General features: G+C 35.1%; 3 protein-coding genes and 1 pseudogene across 5 annotated transcripts; 3 read left to right on the top strand and 1 right to left on the bottom strand.

The window, feature by feature from the left end:
- Positions 1 to 606: 606 nt before the first annotated feature.
- Positions 607 to 5,249, top strand: LOC306864101 (WD repeat domain phosphoinositide-interacting protein 4-like). 2 transcript variants are annotated; one of them, XM_079407816.1, is made up of 11 exons: positions 607 to 783; positions 888 to 1,006; positions 1,447 to 1,521; positions 1,602 to 1,706; positions 1,828 to 1,933; positions 2,024 to 2,118; positions 2,206 to 2,285; positions 2,863 to 3,071; positions 3,934 to 4,035; positions 4,175 to 4,320; positions 4,398 to 5,249. In XM_079407816.1, the coding sequence occupies exons 2-11, from the start codon at positions 958 to 960 to the stop codon at positions 4,505 to 4,507; spliced, it is 1,077 nt and encodes a 358-aa protein (XP_079263942.1). In that variant the 5' UTR covers positions 607 to 783; positions 888 to 957; the 3' UTR covers positions 4,508 to 5,249. The 2 variants fall into 2 exon arrangements, with proteins under 2 accessions (XP_079263942.1, XP_079263943.1); XM_079407817.1 differs by having other exon boundaries at positions 609 to 688; positions 4,398 to 5,143.
- Positions 5,250 to 5,940: 691 nt separating this feature from the next.
- LOC306864457 (ras-related protein rab7-like) lies at positions 5,941 to 10,376 on the top strand. The gene is made up of 6 exons (XM_079408477.1): positions 5,941 to 6,154; positions 6,767 to 6,839; positions 6,932 to 7,058; positions 7,681 to 7,899; positions 9,352 to 9,480; positions 9,549 to 10,376. The coding sequence occupies exons 2-6, from the start codon at positions 6,787 to 6,789 to the stop codon at positions 9,636 to 9,638; spliced, it is 618 nt and encodes a 205-aa protein (XP_079264603.1). The 5' UTR covers positions 5,941 to 6,154; positions 6,767 to 6,786; the 3' UTR covers positions 9,639 to 10,376.
- A 1,318-nt stretch (positions 10,377 to 11,694) lies between these two features.
- LOC306864078 (EKC/KEOPS complex subunit LAGE3-like) lies at positions 11,695 to 12,545 on the bottom strand. The gene is made up of 3 exons (XM_079407784.1): positions 12,492 to 12,545; positions 12,141 to 12,269; positions 11,695 to 11,926 (listed from the first exon to the last, which is right to left on the bottom strand). The coding sequence occupies exons 1-3, from the start codon at positions 12,536 to 12,538 to the stop codon at positions 11,812 to 11,814; spliced, it is 291 nt and encodes a 96-aa protein (XP_079263910.1). The 5' UTR covers positions 12,539 to 12,545; the 3' UTR covers positions 11,695 to 11,811.
- A 3,569-nt stretch (positions 12,546 to 16,114) lies between these two features.
- LOC306863960 (cGMP-dependent protein kinase 1-like) lies at positions 16,115 to 26,068 on the top strand (annotated as a pseudogene). Its single transcript has 19 exons — positions 16,115 to 16,310; positions 16,396 to 16,467; positions 16,546 to 16,712; positions 17,538 to 17,651; positions 20,424 to 20,529; positions 20,640 to 20,703; positions 20,818 to 20,895; positions 20,980 to 21,074; positions 21,160 to 21,225; positions 22,319 to 22,393; positions 22,462 to 22,558; positions 22,636 to 22,773; positions 23,289 to 23,378; positions 23,459 to 23,600; positions 24,597 to 24,760; positions 24,870 to 24,992; positions 25,562 to 25,624; positions 25,735 to 25,801; positions 25,970 to 26,068. The product of its transcript is annotated as a cGMP-dependent protein kinase 1-like (transcript).
- Positions 26,069 to 26,077: the final 9 nt, after the last annotated feature.

Here is a 26,077-nt window from a genome sequence, read left to right as displayed (position 1 = left end):
TGGATGGAGGATTCTCGACCAATCAATGTGGTGATATGCTCAGATTCTTATTCAGCATTATTAAGTCTAAGTTGTGGGAGATACTCAAGACAATATATTCTGCATGAAATTATTTTAAGTATGTACAGGGAAAATACATTAGGAAGCAAGATATGTTTCTTGTGGGTTCCAGCACATGTGGGAGTAGTTGGAAATGAGGAAGTGGATCATCTAGCAAACGAGCTGAAATGATCTTATATAGAAATGAATATTCCACTTTGTAAAGAAGTTAAGGCTATTATTAGAACAGCTATAAAAGGCAAATGGCAAGTAAAATGGAATGAGGAGGAAAAAGGAAGAGATCTTTATCAGATTCTAGAGTATATAAAGCATTAATGAAATATTTAAGAGAGGTACATTTGTTTAATAGGATTTAGATTGTTTTTTTTATTATTATTTATTTTATTTTTTTCAGCTTAGTCTTTCTTCCTATTCCATCAATGATCCACACTCCAGCTCAGTAGGTGGCGGGAATGCATGTTTGTTTGCAGACCATCATAAAAAGCCAGAAGAAGAAGTCTTTCATGTGTTGTCCTCCTTTACAGCAGGGGGCGCAGTGCTCCGTTCACAGTCCTGTGTTAATCATCGAAGAAGAAAGCAGCGACAACAACAACAACAGCGTTTCGCAGCTGTGCGGTTATTGCCTAATGTGAGCTATCAAATTTGCATTAAACATTATAAAATCACTTTGATTTATTTGTTTAGCATCAGGGCAATTCGTTGGATCTTTTAAATATCTTAATGGTGAGTGAGATGCTATAACAACCTGATTATATTATAAAAGGAAGTCGTTTTTCTGTGGTAATGGTAGCTTTAATATGTTAAACCGCTATCTCCTGCTCATCCAGGATGAACAGATCTAGACCATAAAACCCCTGAAGATATCAGAAAAGCAGCAGTGCACTCTTCTCTGACACCATGGCCCAACAGAGAGGAGTCAACAGCCTTCAGTTCAACCAGGACCAGAGTGAGTCTTAAGAACATCCTGCTATTGCATTACTAATGCTGCTAGGTTGATTGATTTTTTTTTTTTTTTTTTTGTAATTTTAGAAAACTATTACCCTTAGTGCCTTATTGCATATAATATTGTCTCTTAAAGTTAACCAACTCTTTATCACCGATATTTATTTACTAATAATGAGTGATTGACTGATGACCTCTTTATTTCGACATCTAGACAGCAAGGTGGCCAATATAATACTATGTCTAGGATATAATTTCTTGATTGCAAATGAGAGAGAGAAAAAGAAAAGTGCATTGTATTGACAAAGTGGATGTTTGAACTGATTAAAGGGGATATAAAGCCAGTATTATCAAAAAATAAATAAAATGTCAGTCAGTTTTAATGATATACTATTGATTGTTTTTACTATATTCATTAGCTTTGACTTTTTCCATGTTATTTAGGTTGTTTCTGCTGTGCCATGGAAACAGGTGTTCGTATTTACAATGTGGAACCTTTAATGGAAAAGGGCCATTTAGGTAAGAGAAGTCTGTTTTTCTTTTAATAAACTTATTTGTTGAGTTATCTGTGTTAATTGTGTTGATTTGATTGGTTATAGATCACGAGCAGGTGGGCAGCATTGCTCTGTGTTCAATGCTTCATCGATCAAACCTCTTGGCTGTGGTGGGAGGCGGCATCAACCCCAAATTCTCTGAAATCTCAGGTACACTGGGACTCTAAAGTGTAATTATATACTTAGATAAAGTACACTTAAACTGCCCCCTTCAATTTTATCAGATTTTAAATGGGCTGTTCATTTTCATGTTTCATCTTATGTCTGACAGTATTAATTTGGGATGATGCTCAGGAAGTGCGAGACCCCAAGGACAAATTAGTCCTTGAGTTCACGTTCACCAAACCAGTGCTGGCTGTGCGCATGAGGCATGACAAGTAAGATACACAGCCATGAGACAACAGTGCTTCATCTTTACTCTTAAAAATTCTGTTCATGTTAATAACGTCTCCTCTTTGTGCTTGAAGAATCATCATTGTCCTGAAAAACAGGATCTACGTATATAGTTTTCCTGACAGCCCTGTCAAGCTGTTTGAGTTTGACACTCGAGATAACCCGAAAGGTACTGTGAGCAATGCTTGCAATTTCATATAGTTTCATCAGAAAGATGCTTGACTTGTTTTATGTATTTTTTTTTTTGCGTTTGTAGGTTTGTGTGACCTGTGCCCTAGTTTGGAAAAGCAGTTGTTGGTTTTCCCTGGGCACAAATGTGGCAGCCTGCAGTTAGTGGTAAGACTTATGTGCAAACAGTAGTGAGTTGAATTTAACGAATTACCCCATTTTTCACCCAAAAATTTAAATTTGCTGACTATGTAGTCAAAATGTAAATGTAGATGAGTTTGTTTCCTCATCAGAACAGATTTGGAGAAATTTATCATTAGTGAATAGGTGCCGTCAGAATGAGACTCCAAACAGCTGATAAAAACATTACAATAATCACATGTAATCCACACCCCTCCAGCCCATGCTTATAATAAATATATGTATCATTAAAATGTTTTTAACCTCAAACCATTGCTTCCGTCTAAAATACGAGTCCTCTATCCATAATATTGCTTTCTCCAGTAAAAATGTGGACTCTCATTCTGATGGCACCCATTCACTGCAGAGGATCAAATTGTAAGTGATGTAATGCTAAATTTTAAGTTTCGATGAAGAAACAAATTCATCTACATCTTGGACAGCCTGAGGGTGAGTGAATTTTTATCAAATTTTCATTTTTGGATGAACTAGTCCTTTCACATATTTGTAGTAAAACTATACTATGTAGTGTTATTATTTAACATTGTTCATGACTCATTGACAGGACCTTTCCAACACCAAACCTGGCACATCATCTGCTCCTTTCACTATCAATGCCCACCAGAGTGAAATCGCCTGTCTGGCACTGAACCAGCCTGGAAGTGTGGTTGCGTCTGCGTCCAGAAAGGGCACGCTGATCCGTCTGTTTGACACTACAACACGAGACAAGCTAGTGGAACTACGAAGAGGAACTGACCCTGCTACGCTCTACTGGTATTGTATTTGAGCTGCTTCTTTATCAAGATTCCAGCTCTGCTCGCTTTGGACATTCTCTTAAATTCATGAGGTGCATCCCGGGATATTTTCTGAATAGTATTGACTGTTGAAGGAGTTCACATAGATACCGAACACCTGAATTCAACTGATTAAACTGTTAAAATATAGTTTTACAAAGAAATTCATATGAAAACACTTTATTTGTGTATATCAGGGGTTCCCAAATGTCTTTGTCAGCTGAACTGCTTGGACATAAAATATTTATTTGAAATATCCCCTGTAAATGTAAGTTAAAATTGTAATTTATTATTATTACAATTTAATTTAAATACACATTTGCATGTTCTATGTCTGATAATGGTCACATGGCATGCAAGAAAACAGATAAAATATTGATAATATCGTTTAGTTGGTGTTTTATTTTTAATTGTGAAATGAAATTATATATATTTTTTTTTTTTTTTTTTTTTTTTTAAAACATTTATGTTTTTTAAATGTGTTTGTAGGGCTGCACAACTATTTAATTTAACAACATATTAAAATTATATTGCAATTTTTTTGTTAGGTGATTTTATTTTATTATTATTATAATCAACATTTCATGAACCACATTTGGGAAACCCTGGTCTATAGAACTCATTTAAGTAACATTTACATTTAAGTAACAATTTCAGTAATATTTCAGCAGAAGCCTTTAGATCAAAAGAAAACATCATTTGATTCAAGTATGTCCAAAGTTCTTCAGTATAAATAAATGCATATTGCAGTGTTATAAAATATACAACTCCTATTCTGATGATAGATGAAATGAAATTATATAATTCAATAATTAACGATATGACATTTTTGTTGTTTACAGTATAAATTTCAGCCATGACTCCTCCTTTCTGTGTGCATCGAGTGACAAGGGAACTGTGCACATATTTGCTCTGAAAGACACCAAACTGAACCGGCGTTCTGCGTAAGATTTATCATGCCACTAAAAAAATCTTGATTGTCATTTCATTACAGTTTTCGTTACATTCTTGGTGTTCTTTAGAAATGTCCTAGTAGTTGTAGTTAATCACTGGGTTTTATGTGTGGTTTCTTGTCTTCTCTAGTTTGGCGCGAGTAGGAAAGGTGGGTCCGGTCATCGGGCAGTATGTGGACAGTCAGTGGTCTCTGGCTAATTTCACGGTGCCGGCTGAGTGCGCTTGCATCTGTGCCTTCGGAAAGAACACCTCCAAAAATGTCAACTCTGTTATTGGTATGTGGGCTTTCGAGACATCTGAATGAACCCTTATTGATTTGTCAGTTTCTCATCACTTGTGTCTCTCTTTAAAGCCATATGTGTTGATGGGACATTCCACAAGTACGTCTTCACCCCTGACGGAAACTGCAACCGCGAGGCTTTCGACGTGTATCTGGACATTTGCGATGATGATGATTTCTAAAGCTGGAGATTGAGCTGTAACTAATGTAAAATAGTAGCCTCTTTAACATCGAACTCTGCTGGTTGTTCCTGATGCTTATTTCTGTGAGATTGTTACTGCCTTGTATAATCAAATGTACATAAAATCAGACTGAGAGTAAATGTCTTAACTTTTATCTTATCACTCCACATGCAGGAGTTTCAAAGTCTGTGATCGTTACTTGTTCTTCAGAGATCCTCAACCTTTGACCACTTTTGAATGATTTCTCATCATTCTTTGTCCTGTTGGTGTCCTGTTACTCTTAAGGAATAAGGTTGCTCAACCTTTAAGGAACTTTATTTATAAATCAATACAGCCTTTTGGGACTAAATATATATAGGACAGGGTTTTTCTAATATGATAAATCATATTCTACTAACTTCTGATATGATAAATCATAGATTGTATCTATAACAAATCTGTTATGTAAAGAGAAAATATGGTGACTAGGTTTCGATGCATACTACAGTTCAAAAGTTTGCGGTCAGTAAGATGTTTCTTATGCTCACCAAGTTTGCATGCATTTGATTTAAAAAATGCAATAAAAATAATGCTGTGAAACGTTATTACAATTTATTAGAACGGATAATTTGAAATAAATCTATTCTATTTTAATACATTTTTTAAATGTAATTTATTCCTGTGATGGCAAAACATTTCGATGTTGAAAAAAAGTTTCAAAATGTGTGTGTAAAAAAAATTAAACCGCTTCATATTTTTGTGGAAACCTTGAAATATGCAGGACTTTGACGAATAGAAAGTTCAAAAGAACTGCATATATTTGAAATGGCAATCTTTTGTAACATTATAAATGTCTGCTCTCACTTTTGATCAATTTAATACATCCCAAAAGTATTAATTTCTTTAACAAAATAAACTGACCCCAAACTTCTGAGTGTAGTCACAGGACAATTCTAATAAATCAGATTTAATATAGATAGAATAGACCCATTCCAAAGGTAAATGTAATGCGTCCTGTAACTTATACAACATAGAAAACGCAAATACACACAATAAATATTTAAAAAATCAGATAAAGTAAATCTAAAGATAATACTGTAATATGTAAAAAATAATACTGATATATATTAACAGCACTGCATAGTTAATTTCACATGCATTACTGTATAAACATAACACATGTAAATACACAATATAAGTGAACAGTTCTGTCAGGCAAAGTAATAAATGGGTTTATGTCAGTGGATATCACATTCACATACCACAGACTTATACACTTTACTATAGATAGATAGATATTAAATTTATTATTATATAAAATAATGTGAGTTTTCAGTCTACTTCTGTACAACTTATAAACTGATGTATTTATTTATTTATTTTAATCTGATATAAACAACACGACAGAGATAGATAGTACACATTTGCATTTATATTTGCATGCATTAAGGTTCACAGACATAAACATAATGGGTGTTGAGGCAAGGGAGGGAGTGCTTGCGGATCATTATTACACACGGATGTGCTGAACTGTCCGTGACAACCATCCAAAAACACGCCACACGACCGACAGAGTGCGTCCCGAGTCGACCAGAGACGGTGGAGGTGTCGTGTTGGCTTGTGTTTGTTGTATGACAGCAGAAGATAGCTGGGATTTCTCCTCAGAAAGTGAGTTTGTGTCATGCTAACATGCTAGCTAGTCTACGCTAACACAGCCGAAGTGACAAGTGATAAAATACTGAAACACTTTCTGACTGAAACGCTCTAAAATAACAATAATCTAAGATTTAAACGTTGTAGGTGTATAAAACGTGATTATTTATAAAGATAACATGTGTAAATGTGTTAAATTTACGGTTGTGTTTGTGCTAGCTTTAACTAGCTTTTCATAGCCTTAGCACAAAACCGAGATGCTAAACTGATAATTTTAAAACATTAGATGATTTTATTGAATATTATTTTAATCTAAATAATAATAATACTTTTTTTTTTACTTTAACACTGACATTTGCAGCTGTTTAGCATGAATTGAAAGCTAATACTGATGTTTAACATTGACAACAAGTATCTTTTCATTGTCAATAAATGTGAAGGGTTTTGTTTTTCATTAATGACACGCTTTACATTACATACAGTTTGGTAGATTTGCCACTTTGCCACATTACTTGACATCGTGCAACCTTCCCTTTTCAACATGCTTGTGTGTGTTTGGCAATCACAGCCATTGCATGTCATTTGCGGAGGTTGCATACTAAATAAATTCGTTATCGTGTTTTTTAGGCACAGTTTAGTCCACAAGGATGGCTTCTCGTAAAAAGGTGCTTCTGAAGGTGATCATACTCGGGGATTCTGGGTAAGCGATGACCTTTTGATCCAATGATGCTTGACAGTGTTATTTAATTAGGTTTTCAGATTTTCAAAAATTGCTGTATTTGTGTGCTACAGGGTTGGGAAGACTTCTCTGATGAACCAATATGTCAATAAGAAGTTCAGCAATCAGTATAAAGCCACCATCGGTGCAGACTTTCTTACCAAGGAGGTGATGGTGGATGACAGGCTGGTGACGATGCAGGTACGAGTCTTTATATGTGACGGATCATTTTTATTTAGCATATTATATGTAAATAAACACACACATCAGGGTCACCATCGTAAATTAAAGCGAAACCTATTAAAAAAGAAAGAAATGTCATTTAGTTGCCAAGACAGCATTTTTTATTTTCAATTAAACTACTAAAATAAAAAAATGAAATAAAAGCAATATAGACATATATTAAAAAGTAATACAATTACTAAAACACACAAAATAACTAAAATTAAAACTTTAAAATCTAATTCAAATTATTAATAAAAACTGTTATGATACTAAAAAACACATAACATTTATACTAAAAAAGTCATTATAAAGGATTATGCAGTATGCAATATTTATATTTATTAATAATTTTGTTTATTAATTTTTAGTTTAGTTTTTACCTGAGGTCAATCTACCATGTTGAGTCTTTCCGAAAAAAAAAAATTATGTAATAATGTTGTGTGTATTATTTCATAACCATGTCACCCTCCTGACAACTCTCAAACTGTTTTTTTTTGTTGTTGTTTGTATCTAAAGATCAAGGAAATTTCGATTTCTAATAATATGGCCCTTTAAATGCAAATGACGCAGCACTGTAATATTCTCATGGCCGTTTCAGATCTGGGACACGGCAGGACAGGAGCGCTTCCAGTCTTTGGGTGTGGCTTTTTACCGCGGGGCGGACTGCTGCGTGCTGGTGTATGACGTGACCGCACCGAACACCTTTAAAACCCTGGACAGCTGGAGGGATGAGTTCCTCATTCAGGCCAGCCCTCGAGACCCGGAGAACTTCCCCTTTGTAGTGCTTGGCAACAAAATCGACTTGGAGAACAGACAGGTCTGTCTTTACTCAGCCTCATAGAATTTCATGTTTACATTTTGACATCAAATTCTTCCTCAAAGAGGAAAACCCACAGTTAATTTCAACATCTCATCTAAACAGTCTTCTTCTGTTGTTGTCTTATAATGATTGTTGTACATGTAAACACACTCCTATTGGAGGTACTGAATAGATGGATGGTTATGGTCAAACTGGTTTTATAAAATAGTATTGATTAGTGTTATTAAAATACTATTATAGCGTTTATAATTTTTTTTATTTGTTTTATTATATTTTTATATTATTATATTTGTATATATTAATTTTAGTTGTGTTTTAGTAATTAAAATTGTGTTTTTGTCATTTTATAGTTTTTTCCCCCCTGAGGTCCACTTAAAATGTTACTTAAATCACCTATAAATACTTTATACTTTATTAGTATTTTTGTTTAATATTGTTAGTATGATTGAGATGCTATTATAGTTTCTATTTTATTATATATTATAACATTTTATTATAATATTTATATTTAATATTTAGGGTTTTTTTACATTTTAAAATTGTAATATATATATTTTTTTCATTAGGTCCTTACAACGTTATTCAAGTAATTTTTACACTCATTTTTAATTAAAATTTTTAAATTTAACTAAATTTGTGTATTTTTTGTCATTTTGTTATTAGTTTTTTTTTTTTTTTTTTTTTTTTCAAACTATGTCTATAGACAGCTTCATCGGGTGCACGCACCTGGTCCGAAGTTAACTTCTGGTCTGTGTTTGTTCATCAGTCTGGCTTGTGGCACCGACTACAAACACAGATAAAGTTAAGGTGATGAGTAGAGTGTAGTTGGGCTCAGATTGTGCTGTGGGATGCAATGTTTCCCATACATTGATTTATTTGTGTCTGCCCACCACAGTATCAAAACTGACCACCACAAATACGTTTTCCAAAAGGCTTTGACTTCATTGAATAAATATGAGCACTGCACATTTCAAAATCAAAACGCAGCACGGATGTTTTTATATCACTGCATCTCTGAAGGAACCAGTAAGGCCGTCTGATTTACGCAGCAAACGTATCTTGGTTGCTATCAGTAATAATCTACTCTAGAGGGACTTTGCTGTTGTTATTGATTCTTTGTGGAAGTCTACCGGAGGTTAAGTTTGGGCCACAAAAGTGTGCATGTGCAGTAACGTTTGTTTATGTTGTTGCTGTTGAAATGTTTATCTATTTTTATTAATATTATTTCAGTTTTAATTATTTTTGTATATCAAGTTAAACTAAATGAAAATGAGAAACGTCACATTGGCAACTATCTGAAATAAAAAATCGTAACTTTTTAGATTTTATTTCGATCTGCGTTTATTTTTAGTAACAAATTAGATTTTAGTTAACAATATTGATTCTAAAATCTGATTGGATGAGCTACATATCAATTTACTGTATTGACCAATTGATTGCCTTGTGCAGGTGACAACGAAACGAGCCCAGGCTTGGTGTCAGAGCAAAAACAATATCCCGTACTTTGAGACCAGCGCAAAAGAGGCCATCAACGTGGACCAAGCTTTCCAAACTATCGCTCGCAACGCCCTCAAACAGGTACGCACCATTTGACGTGTCCTATAACAGCACCTCCACTCTGATACTAACGTCTGCCCATCTCACAGGAGTCTGAGGTGGAGACGTACGACTTCCCAGACCAGATTAAACTGAGAGATGACAGACCCGTGTCCTCTGGTGACGGCTGCAGCTGCTGAGATGGGACGTTTGGAGACGGAGGGGACCAGAGAGGCAGAGGAGAGCCAGTGCGGGGCGGACCGATCCCGATGTGCAAAACATCCAGCATTCAAAAGAAAACACTTTCTTTCCAAACTCGTATGTAAAGAACTGTTAGGAATTTAAATAAACTCCTGCTACAGCATCACTTTTAATATAACTACCTTTAAGGATATTATTTCTATGAGAAAGAGATGAAACATGAGTTATTTCTATTATTTACAGAAGTGATTTTTCTTTTTGCTGCTTGTTTTGTTTATTCCTTCATCCATGCCGATTATAGTCTTTCAGACTTGTCTCCTGCTTATATGTCTGTCTGTGCCTTTTCCTTTTTTTTAGGATGTAGAAGCAGTCACACTTCCTTGAAATTCCTTTATTTTGCCAAATTCTTTAATATGTTAAACTTAATTGATTCTTTAACTAAAAACTACACGCACACTCAGAATAAACAGCCCAACATGTAACAATATCAAAAGCTTCAGCAGAATTTAAGAGCTGCCAAGGCTAGAATGAAATATTCAAAGTTTGTGCCTAAGGATGCCCACCTACATGGTACAGGAAGGCTGGTGGTGTCAAATGAACGTTTTGGGGATCTGGGAGCTCACAAAGTGTTAAGTGCAATCATTTTAAACACGATTCCTTTCGCTTCAAATAAAAGCGTTGCCCCAGTTTTAATGTATTGAATGTAAGATTAAAGATTAATTCCTGTCTTGACCTCATGCTGTTTAATTACTTGGTTTACAATTTATTTGTATGTTTCTATGTTCATAGAGTAGACATTTCTAACGGGCTCATCTCATTGACCAAATTATGGGTATGATGTAGGTCAAATAAAGGCACAAAATGTGAAGGAAAGCTGAAACTGAAGAGTGAGTCCTGACAACCCTTGAATCCATGTGATTTTTTTTAAATGTCTTTATTTCTATCAACCAGTATTGAAGATGATTTTGATCAAAAACTCTTAGTGATGTCTGCCAATAGAAACATATCTGTCCCTCTTTTATAAAACAATTACCTTTCCTTGAACACTGTTAAATCATCTCTCGGTATTGTTTTATCAACAATGCTCCATTAATAAATCTTTATTCAAATGACAAAACACTTGATCTTGTGTGTTTTGGCTTCTGTTACACTTCGAAGGAACAGTTCACCCAAAAATGAAATTTTCCTAAAACGGTACTCACCCTCAAGCCATCCGAGTTTTTTTTGTTCATCAGAATATATTTAATTGTCAAATGTAGCATTACATCACTTGCTCGCCAATGGATGCTCTGCAGTGAATGGGTGCCGTCAGAATGAGAGTCCAAACAGCCGATTAAAAACATCACAGTTATCTAATTAAGTCGTGGCCTAATGGATAGAGAGTTTGACTTGTAACCCGAAGGTTGTGGGTTCGAGTCTCAGGTCCGGCAGGGATTGTAGGTGGGGGGAGTGAATAACCAACACTCTCTCCACCCTCAATACCACGACTGAGGTGAGACCCTTGAGCAAGGCACCGAACCCCCAACTGCTCCCCGGGCGCCGCAGCGTTGGCTGCCCACTGCTCCGGGTGTATGTTCACTACTGAGTGTACACTTGGATGGGTTAAATGCAGAGCACACATTTCACTGCTGGTTATACTCTGTATAATTGTGTATGTGACAAATAAAAACAAATTATAATTAGCTGTCCCTGTTGTCCTCTTGCATCAAAATTCACCAACATATTTCTTTAAAACTGTTTTTGCTATAAACATGCAGCTTTTTGCTTCACAAGTTGTTAACTGATGGAGTGGTGTGGATTACTGTGATGTTTTTAACAGATGTTTGGACTCTGACGGCACCCATTCACTGCAGAGCATCCATTGGTGAGCAAGTGATGTAATGATCAATTTCTCCAAATCTGTTTCAACAAAGAATCAAACTCAACAGGTGAGTAATTGAGTTCAGTAAAGTTTAATTTTTGGGTGAACTATTCCTTTAACACAACTCAAAACAATTGACTTAAGACATGAAGTGCTGCCCTTCTCAAACAGAGCAAAGGCTAATTATTTATGCTTTGAGTCCTCGCAGGAACACATGGCAGATGAAATTTCTCTTGGACATCCGTATAACAGTGCAAACAGCATCTGTATCCACATTTCTCCTCTTATGCTTGTATTTGTCTCTCAGAGTGTCATTGTGAAACAGGCGGTCCAAATGCATCCATAGTTTCCATCACTAGAGACAAATGGTCCAAGAATGAACTTACAGAAACACGAAGAATACGGGCTTCATCTGCAGTCCATCTCCTATAAAGACATGAGATCAAAAATTGTGTTTAATAAAAAATATTGCATTAATTTCAACATCAAAACACACACACATATTTTTTAATGAATTAAAAATGGGGGGAATCAGGTAATTAGACCAGTGTGGCAAAGTGTGTCGACCTAAATCTAAATTAGGACAAGTATTTTAAACGCTAGACTTGTTTTAGGTGATCGTTCATGTGGTACAACTCACACAGACAGCGTCTGTCCTGATAAATCCAGGTTTTTAGTGATTCCTCCTTTCCTGGGCTCAGGATCAGGAGATAGAGACTGCAGGGCGATAGTTGCCTCTCTCTCGGATGGAAAAGGGACCTTTAGAAAGCTGATGTTTTGTTAAAGTTAAAGAGAATACTTGACAAACATGCTCTGTTTCTCATTCACTGACCGATCTTCACTTGGCTGCACATGTCTGTCACTGAGCAAATCCCGCCGTGCAAGCAGGTAAGAGCTAACAAAGTTTTAATAAATCCTACAACACAAAAGCAGAGTTCAGTTGTGTCATAATGAATTAATTTGACATTTAGGAACAGCAGTAAAAGGATACAATTCAAGTTTTCTATTTGAACCGTTTTCACTCATGCAAGCCGCCATGTTGACATGTTTTGTTAAGCTTCAGATTGAAAGCGGCATTTTCGTCGTGTTTTTATGAAATGTAAACTTTATTTCCATAGAAGAACATTCGACAAAATTCGATTTACTTTACATCCGATAAATCCTGCATTCAACATGTTTAATGTTTTCTTATATTCAATGTTATGTTTACTGATTATTGTACGCTTGTTATAGGTAAAATCATATTTTTACGATGATCATATTTTAGATTGTCTGGGACGGGGATGAATCAATAAAGAAGTAGCAAACTAATTTATTAAGTGATTAACATGATTAACATTTAAATAAATGTTATATTATTTTGTTAAATTATTGTGATTGATATTATGATAATATTTTGAAAGTAAGCTCACGGACATTTTCTGAAATTTAAATGAATCATTCGAACAACAGATTCACTAAAATGAATCATTCGAACAAACAGATTCAATCAAATGAATCATTCGAACAAACGGATTCACTCAAATGAATCATTCGAACAAACGGATTCACTCAAATAAATCATTCGAACAATCGGATTCACTCAAATGAATCATTCGAACAAACGGATTCACTCAAATGAATCATTCGAACAATCAGATTCACTCAAATGAATCATTCGATCACTCACTCACTTCCTGACAGACAGGCAGCAGCTAGTGAGGCTGGGCAAACTCACATCCAGGACTCTCACCATCAGCACTGGCGCCCCTCAGGGTTGCGTTCTCTCCCCACTGCTCTTCTCCCTCTACACGAATGACTGCACATCAAAGGACCCCTCTGTCAAGCTCCTGAAGTTTGCGGACGACACTACAGTCATAGGCCTCATCAAGGACGGTGACGAGTCTGCTTACAGACAGGAGGTTAAGGAGCTGGCTGTCTGGTGCAGTCTTAACAACCTGGAGCTGAACACGCTCAAAACTGCGGAGATGATAGTGGACTTCAGGAGAAACCCCCCTGCTCTCCCCCCACTCACCATCATGAACAGCACTGTGACTTCAGTAGAGTCATTCAGATTCCTGAGCACCACCATCTCCCAGGACCTGAAGTGGGACAATCACATTGACTCTATTGCGAAAAAGGCCCAGCAGAGGCTGTATTTCCTCCGCCAGCTAAGGAAGTTCAACCTGCCTCAGGAGCTGCTGAAACAGTTCTACTCTGCAATCATCGAGTCGGTCCTATGTTCTTCTATAACTGTTTGGTTTGGTTCAGCTACCAAAACAGACATCAGAAGACTACAACGGACAGTTAGGACTGCTGAGAGAATTATCGGTGCCCCTCTGCCCAGCTCACTCTCTCTTTGTACTGTTGCCCTCTGGCCGGCGCTACAGATCACTGAGCACCAGAACAGCCAGACACAAGAACAGTTTTTTCCCTCAGGCCTTATCCCACCTGAACAACACATAACACACCCCGGTACTGTACATCTGTAAATAACCCATCAAACCTTCATCTGTACATAGGACACATGCACATTCACAGTTCTGTCTATGGTCAAGTCTCTTTTCTGTATATTTTTATTTTTATTACTATTGTTATCCTTAATTGTTGTATATTCTCTTCATTAGTGTTCTTTATCACCTTAATTATATGTTGTCTGCACTATGTTTGTACTTTCTGTACTGGAAGCTCATAACACCAAGACAAATTCCTTGTGTGTGCAAACACACTTGGCAATAAAGCTCTTTCTGATTCTGATTCTGATTCTGATTCAAATGAATCATTCGAACAAACATATTCACTCAAACGGATTCACTCAAATTAATCATTCGAACAATCAAATTCCCTCAAATGAATCATTCGAACAAACAGATTCACTCAAATGAATCATTCGAACAAACGGATTCACTCAAATGAATCATTTGAACAATCAAATTCACTCAAATGAATCATTCGAACAAACAGATTCATTCAAATGAATCATTCGAACAATCAAATTCACTCAAATGAATCATTCGAACAAACAGATTCACTCAAATGAATCATTCGAACAAACGGATTCACTCAAATGAATCATTCGAACAAACGGATTCACTCAAATGAATCATTCGAACAATCAAATTCACTCAAATATATCATTCGAACAAACGGATTCACTCCAATATATCATTCGAACAAACGGATTCACTCAAATGAATCATTCGAACAAACGGATTCACTCAAATGAATCATTCGAACAAACATATTACTCAAACAAACGGATTCACTCAAATGAATCATTCGAACAATCAAATTCACTCAAATGAATCATTCGAACAAACAGATTCACTCAAATGAATCATTCGAACAAACCGATTCACTCAAATAAATGCTTCACACAAGAGAGAAGGAAATATCGATTTGTCACATTACACTGCTTCTTTTCGATATAAGTAGTTCGTTACTGGACAGGCTATTTGGCCGAGCCACTGTCACTCGTGTCACTGTTACAGAAAATGTAGTTATTAGTAGTAGTGTGTATAACTGACCTGTCTAACAGTCACTGGTCATTTCAAGGGAAACACACCTGCAGCATCTTCAAGGTGTCACGCGCATGATGCCCAGAAGTGCAGTCTAGTGTCTCTCTCTGCTCGCGCTGGATCGGTTCAGTCCTCCGTGCTTCTTTATTGCAGGTAAGGCCGAAACATCTTTTATTAGGCTACATGCTTGAAGAACTTTTTTCTTTTTTGAAAAATCTTCAAAACATAAATGACAGAGTTCTAAATATGTTTCCATTTCTCTGTTTATGTTATGATGATACGAGTTTCATGAACAGCTTAGCCTACCTGTGAATGACCATAATAATAATCATATTAATAAGCTTATTTGGTTACTTGCTTTCATTTACTGTTGCATATATGTTTATGATTGAATACTGAAAAGAACATACAACGAAATATATAACATCAAACTCACTTCTGTTCTGTTTAATCTTAATATATATATGTAATTTATTTAGTTTTTATTATTTTTATACAGTGGGTTTTATTTCTCTGGGATTCAATGACCTTAGTTAAAACTGAAAATAAAATGTATTTTTATGTGAAACCAAGTACTAGGAGACTATGAAATTCATAATTTCCATATTTGAATCATATTTTTTCAAATTCAGCTTTACACTTGAATTATTGTTGTAATGATTTTTATTTATTTTTTAATCCCACTGTATTTTGCTGGCTATTTAATGTATTAATAATGTATTTTAGGTGTTTGGTTTCATTTAATCATAAACTTAAAAAGAAGTAGTGGGACCAAATACTAAAAGACAGTAAAATTCATATTAATTTTTTTAATTCATCTTCGCATTTGAAGTGTTATTCACAGAATATTAAACTGTATTCAAAATAAAAGCATTTTCAAGAGGACTCCACTGTACTTACTGGCTGTCTATTTCATTCTCACTGTATTTCTGTTTCATTTATTCATAACTCTGCCGTCATCATCCCATCAGCCATAGCACCTCCATTTCTTTCCAAGATCAATAACGTGTTATGAACATCCATCCCAAACACTGTAAAGTTGCTTGTTATGCTGCATTTTACTGAATTCTTTATTGGATTTCACTGCTTTTATAGATCCTCCAGCGGTGACGGGCTGATGGGAACTCTCCGTGACCTCCAGTTTGCCCTGCAGACTAAGATTGAGGAGCTGCGGCAACGGGACGCCCTCATCGATGAGCTGGAGCTGGAGTTGGACGCTAAAGATGACCTCATCAGACAGCTGCAGGGCGAGCTGGACCGTCTCCGCACCGCCTCGGCCTCACACAACCCCTCCGGGACAACAGAAGTCACAGGTGAGCAGGGAACTCAATCAAAAGCCTGGATTAACCATACGGACACATTTTATTTATTGTTGCATTTTATTTTATTGGTTACCAGATGAGCCCCAGCGCACTAAACGCCAGGCCATATCACCCACGTCACCCTCACCAACTACAGCAAGAGCGAGGAGTGAGTTAGAGACCGGATGCATCAGGTAACGCTTCAGTGCATTAGAAAAGCAACCTGTTCGATTCAATCCCATCCCAGGTCTCGAGAGTTGATCCAGAAGGCTCTTTTGGAGAATGATTTCATGAAGCACCTGGAGGCCAGTCAGATCCTCACCATCATGGACTGCATGTATCCCACCACACTGGCACAGGGCTGCTGCGTCATCCAGGAGGGTGACGACGGCTCTACTGTTTATGTTCTGGAAGGTGAAGAGAATCTGCTTCAGATCTACTATTTTTACTTTATGAGCAGTTCAAACTATTTTGAGAAACTGGAAGTGTCTTAAACAACAGCGTTTTGTTTTTATGCTAACCTCTGTCAAGTGAATGTGCTGCCTGTTCGCCATGTGTTTGTGACAGCGATGCTCTGTGCAAGAAAACACTTCACGTGATGTGTGCTATTATTTCATGGCTTTGCACAGGAATAGTTCAGACACACAACAAAACATAAAATTCTGTCATTTACTCAAAACCCATATTCTGTTTAGTGTTTGGAGCACAAAGGAGAATTTTTTATTTTTTAATAAACCTATTCAAAAGTTTGGGGTTGGTAAGATATTTGAATGTTTTTGAAAGAAGTCTCTTATGCTGACTTAAGGCTGCATTTATTTAATAAAATATGCAATAAAAACAGTAATATTTTAAAATATTATTAAAATAACAGTTTTCTGTTTGAAAATGTTAAAATGTAATTTGTTATTTATTTTAGCATCATTACTTCAGTCCTTCAGAAATCATGTGTTGATTTGTTGCCCGAGATATTTCCGAATATTTCTTATTATTATCTATGTTGAAAACAAGATATTTTTGTGTTAACCGTGACCTTTTTCCAGGAATTTTTTAATGAATAGAAAGTTCAAAATAACATTTATTTGTAATAGAAATCTTTTATAACCTTCTCAACTGTCATTTTTCATCAGTTTAATGCATCCAGTTTAATGCATCCATTAACGGTTCTCCTACGCACATTCATCTCATTCTTAGACTCAAGGTTGTTGTGTGTGTGTGTGTGTGTGTGTGTGTTGTGTGCAGAGGGCTTGGTGGAGGTTACCAAAGGAGGGCAGAAGCTGTGCACCATCGAGCCGGGGAAAGTGTTCGGCGAGCTGGCGATACTCTATAACTGCACACGCACAGCCACCGTCACGGGTGAGATTCACTCAGTCTGTGTGTTTCAGCACAAAATATTAGTCAAAATTGAATGTTTCCTATCTCAAGTTTTCTCCGCCTTTCAGTTCAATTGAGTTTTAATTGGATTTGCTTTATTAGTTTGACAAAACTGAACATTTATACTTACCGAAAAGGAATAAGATGTATCATACAATAATTAAATAATCTATAGAAATGTTAATAGTAATATAAAATAATGTATATATAGAGTAAAATAACAGAGGATTAGATTATTATTTATATTACATTAAACAAAAGTGATTCATTAAATTTTAATTTAATTAAGGGAGCAGGATGTAACACAATAATTCAAATTATATAAAGGGTAAAAGTAAAATATTAATGTTAATATAGAATCAATAAAAATAGAGCAAATTAACTTAGTATTATTAATACAGAAAAATGGATGTAACATACGAAAATTTAAATATATAGATATAACAAAGAATAAAGAACAATTTATAGAGTAAATAACAATAGCATAAATGGAGTAAAAAACAAAATGTGAAAAAAACCATGAATTCCTGCTCACCTGCTGTTGGCTATAGACAATCTGCCATGCGTCTTGAGATTGAGTTCAGCCTTATTAATGGCTTTCTCCTGCAGAGCGAACGTGGAGGAATCGGCGGTGTGTAATTGCTGGGATGTTTGGCCATATGGTTTTTCTAATATATCCTCATCCTTTGCCCTTTTACAACACATCGGTATAGTGTGATGGATTGGGGTGAAATTAATTGACTTGGATGGTGTCTGTTTAATCGCAATAATAAAAATGCAATTAAAATCAGGCCTTTGGCTGTCCTTGTTCATGCAGAGATCGCTCTTTAACAATTTCACCTTTGAACCCTGGCCAGATTTGCTGGATTAAAAAAAAACAAAGTGATGAAAATTTGCTTTTGTTTTTCCTCTGTGCAGCTCAGAATGAGTATAATGTTTTTTATATATATATTTCTTAACTTGACACATTGGCTTCAACACCCAGCAATAGTTCACCCCAAACAGCTGGTGAAAAGTTACTAACCCTCAGGCCATCCAAGGTGTAGCTGAGTTTTCTTTATCAGAACAGATTTGGAGAAATTTAGCATTCCTCACCAATGGATGCTCTGCAGTGAATGGGTGCCGTCAGAATGAGAGTCCAAACTGCTGATAAAAACATCACAATAATCCACAAGTAATCCACACCACTCCAGTCCATCAAATAATGTCTTGAGAAGTTACATTTTTTCACACTAAGTGTAAGATGAAGAATCACAATTTGGAATATACTATTCCATGCCACATTTTCTGGTTTTATTTAGTTGGTAAGACATTAAGGTATTTCTTGCACACAGAATAAAAATATGGATCATTTCATACTTCAAAACAGTACAAATTTGCTGGATTTGAACAAATAGTGCTGCAAATTGCAATTGCAATTTTAATTTTTTGCCCAGAATGACTACAATATAAGCTGGAGGTTGTCCTTGTTACAGTGTAATTATATATTTAAGTACTGAGTAATATTATTTAACTACATGTACTTACTAAATGGTTAGGTTTAGGATTAGGGTTATTTGCATGTAACTATGCATAATTTTTTATTATAATAATAGTAAGTACATGTAACGTGTAACAAGGATACCGTAAAATAATGTGTTGCCAAGTTGCATTTACATAAAAGAGAATAAAATGAATCAATAGTGTTTCGTAATATTGTCACGTCTCTCTTTTGTGTCAATAGAAAGATGACAGACGGTGTCTGCTGTTCAGGGTCAGCTTGAAAATAAAATAGCTTCTTCATACTCAATTTCTTACAGCGTCCTGCACTCATTGTCCGCTCTCACTCCATTTCTGGGCTTTCTCATTTTTTGCTCTTAAAAAGTGAATTTGTCTGTGTCACACTGAAAGTGGAAGTTCAAGTCGAGCTCATTGCATTGTGGGATACAATATTCTGTGAAGAGTACATTGTTGTGTATGGCACATTTTGTCAATCAGGTACTCTGTTCATATTAATAATTTGCATACTTGGAACAGCATGCTCATTGCATACTGTAAAAATAGAACAGGTAGTATTGTAGCAAACTATTTTGAACATTATATATGTAAATATGCAGGATATTTAATTGTACAATTATGCCATCAAATTATATTTTGGGATAATATAAGGGTTTTTTGGAGGTTTTAGAATTTGTTAGGAATTTATTTATTTATTGGTTTTGTAGGTTTATTGGGGTTTACTGAGGAATATTAACAGTATGCAATAGTGTTTGTGTGCGGTTGGCTGCAGAGTAACTACACAGAGTGGGATGTGAAGAGTTCTCAAAGCAGCAGCGGTCAGTCATGTTGAGAGGAAGTACAGAACAAAAGTGTGGTGAGGTGAAGAGATCGAGCCCACGGTTATATTTGCACATGTTCTTGTTTATGAATTATGAAGCAGAGAATTACTGTAAATCCATCTGACCTGAAAGGTTGTAATCCATGTCATAAATTTCTATAAAAGTGTTGTTCACTTTAGATTCCATGATAAAATGCAGTACTATTTTTATATTAAAATATAGTTTTAAAAATATATAATTTATTTAATAATCGTTTAAATAAAACATTTTGAGGGCTTTTAGCTGTTATTTGAAATGAAACTTTAGGAAACCAAATGATCAGGAATTTAACTAATAGCAGCATTTATTTGCTTGTAAAGCCATCATAGAATTAAACTGCATTTTTTAAAAGATGAATTTCCTCCTTCCTCGCCATTGTCATCTTCTTCCCTTTCAGCTCTGACTGATATCAAACTATGGGCTATAGATCGACAGGGATTTCAAACCATCATGATGAGAACGGGCCTTCTTAAGCATTCAAACTACATGGAGTTCTTGAGAAGGTAACACAATTTAGCATTAAATCAAACCAAAATCAGAGTTTTATGCTATATTGAAATTAGTTTTAGTAAGACTCGTACTAATAATAATATAACCTGAATTGTGTTGTCAGCGTGCCTTCCTTCAAGACCCTCACTGAAGATGTGCTGAGTAAAGTAGCAGATGTTCTGGAAGAGGTCAGATGTTTGAAAACGGCATATTTATTCTAAAATCAATTCCAAATTGATCCATGTGACCTTTAAACTTTTTTTAAATTTTTTTATTCTGTGTTGTTCTCCCTCTCTCTTTAGACTCACTACAGTGATGGTGACTACATCATTCGTCAGGGCGCCACTGGAGACACATTCTTCATCATCAGTGAGGGTCAGGTGAGAAAAGAGCCTTTTGGAGATTTCCTGCTGAGTTGTGGAACAGAATTCATTTATGAATTTTGTGGTTGTTTTGGCCCACAGGTGAGGGTCACTCAGCTGAAATCAGCCAATGAGGAGCCAGTGCTCCTGTCCACACTGTCTCGAGGGGATTGGTTTGGAGAGCAGGCTCTCAAAGGGTCAGTGAGGAAATGTAATTCTTATTCTAACCTTTGTGGATAAGATTTAAGAATAACTTTTAACTTTTTTGACTTTTCTTTCCAGGGAAGATGTGCGTACAGCAAATGTAACGGCTGTTGGAGATGTGACATGTCTGGTTGTGGACAGAGAGTGAGGAGCCCACAGAACAATCAGTGACCATTCACAAACAGCATTCGATATTTATCAAGATCACATCAGCACAAACAAAATCACAATCTGTCAAATCCACAAGCATTTAAAATCATAATCACAATCAATATCACAACCATCCCAAACAATCAAAATCATGGCCATACAATCAAAATAATAATCACATGTAATCAAAATAATCACAATTAGTATCACAACAATCCCAGATGATTACAATCATAACCTTCATTATCAAAATCATAACCGTCATAATCAATATCACAACAATCACAATCCAAATCCCAATCAAAATAATAATCACATTTAATCAAACTCGCAACTATCACAATCAATATCACAACCATCCCATTCAAAATCATAGCGATCACAATCAGTATCATAATCTCAATTAATCCAAATTATAACCATCACAAGCAAAATCTGTTAAAATAACCTTCACATTTAATATTCAAACCAACACAATCAATATCACTACAAAATCAATCAAAATCATAACCATCACAATCAAAATAAATCACATTTAATCAATATCACAACAATCCCATTCAAAATCATAGCGATCACAATCAGTATCATAATCTCAATTAATCCAAATTATAACCATCACAAGCAAAATCTGTTCAAATATTCACCACATTTTCACATTATCAGCTCATTTTCAGCACAAAATCATAACCATCAGAATCAAAATAAATCACATTTAATCAAAATCACAACTAACAATCTATATCACAACAATTACAATCAAAATCATAGCAATCACAATCAATATAACAATCCCAATTGAACAAAATCCTAACCAAGCAAAATATCTGTTAAAATAATCACATTATCAAAATCATAACCATTACAATTAATATCACAATACCAAAAATCATAACAATCATCACATTTAGTAAGAATCATAACTATCACAATCACAATGTTATAACCATCAAAATGGATATTTCAAGGAAAATAAACGCATTTACTCAGAATCATAGATATCATAATCAGTCAAAATCAGAAGAGTCAGTGAACTAATAACATCTCGTCACATGTACTGAGTGCTAATATAACTCAACTCTAACAGGTCTTTCAAGCAGCTGATCGGTGGACTGGACAATATGAGAAACAAGATGTACGAGAGTGAAGAGGTGAAGGCCAGGTAAGCACATCCATCGATCAGAGATGAGAAGCACTCTGGCTCATCAGAATAACTGACATTTCTCACAGGTTGGAGGCAGAAGCCACGTTCTTCTCTAATATGTCTCTCAGTGACTTCCGTGTGATCTGCACGCTGGGGGTGGGCGGCTTCAGTCGGGTGGAGCTGGTAAGACGAGTAGTTAGTAGTTTCTGTAGGGGTGATTAGATGTTTATTGAGAGCATGTGTTTATTGATTCTCTACAGGTGCAGCTGAAGAACGATCACAGTCGCTCCTTCGCCATGAAGGTCCTGAAGAAGCGTCACATCCTGGACACGAGTCAACGGCCACATCCTGTCTGAGAGACGCATCATGATGGAAGCCCACAGTCCTTTTACTGTCAGGTCTGTACCTGTTGATAACTCAATGTGCTATGCAAAATAAATCTTAAAGTAAAAATTAACATTTCATATGAACATTTCTTCATTACATTTTAATGACTTACATCCATGAGTTTTTTCTTAAAGTCTCTTAAAGTCTTTATCAGTATTTTATTGTTTACAGACGTTGGTCTCATAAAGCGCAACTCAAATGAGAATTAAAAAAAAATTAAAATTAAAAACATTTGTTGACCACTAATCTGATTATAATAATATTATTAATTTAGTAATTATTATAAATGCATAATTCTAATTAAAATTTTTATTTAATATTATAGTATAATTATAATATATTAAGTTACTAATCTATTTATAGCCATTATAATCTAATTGTAATTATTATCTGATTATCATCATTTAAAAAAATAAATAAAAATATTAGTTGACGAACGACTCTGTAACTCTACATCTTTTATTAATGACACAGTATTTTTATTAAAAGTATGTGATGATGAGCTCACATTGTTTATATGCTTCAGACTTTATCGGACGTTCAGAGATTGGAAGTACCTGTACCTGCTGCTGGAGGCGTGTTTGGGTGGAGAGCTGTGGACTCTGCTCAGAGACAGGTATCTGGAACTCACTCAGTATTTTCTCTTTCTTCTGATTGGCTTGAGGGACTTACAGGAAGTTGCGTGGCTGTTTTCAGAGGCTCGTTTGATGACGGCACCACACGCTTCTACACTGGATGTGTGGTGGAAGCTCTCGCTTTTCTACACTGCCGTGGAATCATCTACAGAGACCTGAAGCCTGAGAACATCATACTGGACCACCGGGGATATGCCAAACTGGTAAGCAAAGCAGTGTTATTTTTGTATTATTTATTATTATTTTGAATTAGGTTTGATTTATTTTATTTTCAGTTTACATTTATTTTTTAAGTTTAAGCAATTTTGTTTTGTAGTTTTGTCAGTTTTTTGTAGTATCTTTATTTAGCTTTAAATTACATTTTTATTTTTAGTACAACTAAAATTAGTAGTAAGTACTAAATGCAACATAACATAGTTACACATTTTTTATAGTTTTTGTAATATTTTTATTTCAGCTTTAAAAAAATTTTTTTTATTAAAATATGTAATAGGTTTTTGTAGTAGTTTAAAATTAGATTTCTTACATTTTTATTTAAATTAAATTATTTTTATTCTTAAAATTGCTTTAAGTACTACAAGTGTTCATTTGATAATATTATTATTAATAATGTTTTTAGTTTTTGTAGTATTTGTTTAGCTCTAAATTAGTTTTCACATTTTTATTTCAGTTCTAGTCATTTTAGTGCTTGAAATGTTCTTTGTTTCAGTGTTCATCTAATATTTATATTTTATATTATTTCAGATTTATTTGAATTAAAACCAATTTTTATTTATAAAGCTGTTTTAATTGTAAAATTAATCTTTTAATTTGAATTCAAATTGTTAGTTGTTTTTTAGCAACATTTCTATTTAGCTTTAAATGCACTTTTTAGCATTTTTATTTTAGCTCTAGTAATTTGAGTACTTCAACAAAATAAAGTACTTCATTTTATTTGAAGTATTCATCTATTTATATATTATATTAACTTTATCTTCATTTAAGTTTTAGCTGACATAACACTAAACCAATGTACTTCTGTTGTAGAATTAATAGAAATTAAACAATAAAATAAAATGTTTACTTTGTAAAGAGATTTATTTGTAGCCATACATTATATTAGTCTACAAAAATGGCAAGCATATGTCTTTAGATTTCTAAGATGTGTCTAAAATATTTACCAACCAAATATTCAAATGGCAACAGTCATTGTTTTCAAGGTGGACTTTGGTTTCGCTAAAAAAGTTGGTTTGGGGAAGAAGACATGGACGTTTTGTGGAACTCCAGAGTACGTGGCCCCTGAAATCATCCTAAATAAGGGACACGATGTCTCGGCTGACTACTGGTCTCTAGGAATCCTCATCTTTGAGCTGCTGAGTGGAAGGTTGGTGATTTACTAATGCCATTATTAACAAGCTTAAGTTTTTCCTGTTTCTAGAATCTGCCTCTTCTAATTATTAACATTCAACACCAATGTCCTCTTTCCCTCCAAGCCCACCTTTCTCAGGGTCAGATCCCATGAAGACGTACAACATTATTCTTCGAGGAATTGATATGGTGGAATTTCCCAAGAAAATCACCAAGAGTGCTGCCAACTTGATCAAGAGACTGTGCAGGTGCGAGTCAGCACATTTATTCAAACAGCCTGTGCTTAACTTTCAGTTAGACTAAAATTAATCACTATAACAATTCATTTTGTAGTCTACAATAACATTTTAATAGGCAAACATTTTATAAATTTTTTTTAAACATAATTAACCATTGTTATGAAAACCTTAGCTGCTGAAGTAACATTCTATATTTTATTACTGTATATTTTTGGGGCATTGTTACAGAAATACAGTGACTTACAAGTTCTGCCTGTGTAATTTAGTGAAGGTTCACACTTTCTGCAACATGCACGTTGTAATATTACGTTTATGTTGTGTATATATCTGATTAAGTCAGTACAGTAACAAGGCCCTTCAGTGTTTAATTGGTTACGCCTTTTTTTTTTTTTTTACATGCCAAAAGGAGAGAAAAATTTTAAGGAATTTTTGAGAGAAAAAAAAATTTGGAGAGAAAATAATCTGACACAAAAGTTTTTGGGATAGAAAAAATATTGTTGGAGTGCTGATCACGGCATTTTGAAAAACAGCCATGAAGTGTGTGATAAGTTTGTGTGTGTGTGTGTCTAACCTGACAGGGACAATCCATCCGAGAGACTCGGCAACCAGAAGAACGGTGTGAAGGACATCCAGAAACACAAGTACAGATGATACATGCAGCTCTCACATTACCACTACATACTCACATTACTGCATTTCCTTTCAGACAGTCGTGATGTGTGGGCTGTGCTGGTTTTGATGTCTCTTACAGATGGTTTGAGGGGTTTAACTGGGATGGTATTCGTGAAGGAAACCCGACTCCTCCGTTTATACCAAATGTAAGTGAGAATATGTTCAAAATGAATTTAGTCTAATAAATAAAATAAATATTAATTGACCTCACAAATCCTGATATTTCTTGACTGTTCCAGTCTCCAGCGAATGAGTTTCTTTGCTTTATCTTGCGTTTTCATCCAAAGAAAATGAGTGTGTTTTATTTGCCGCAGGTGGACGGGCCTTTGGACACCAGTAATTTCGACTGTTTCTCTGAGGACACAGATGAGCCGCCGCCTGACGAGGAGTCCGGCTGGGACTTTGAGTTCTGATCGCATGAA

This window comes from Barbus barbus (assembly GCF_936440315.1).
Source record: "Barbus barbus genome assembly, chromosome: 45".
In the NCBI taxonomy this organism is placed as follows: domain Eukaryota; kingdom Metazoa; phylum Chordata; class Actinopteri; order Cypriniformes; family Cyprinidae; genus Barbus; species Barbus barbus.
Note: the sequence above shows the minus strand (reverse complement) of the source record. Positions and strands in the feature narration are given on the sequence as shown.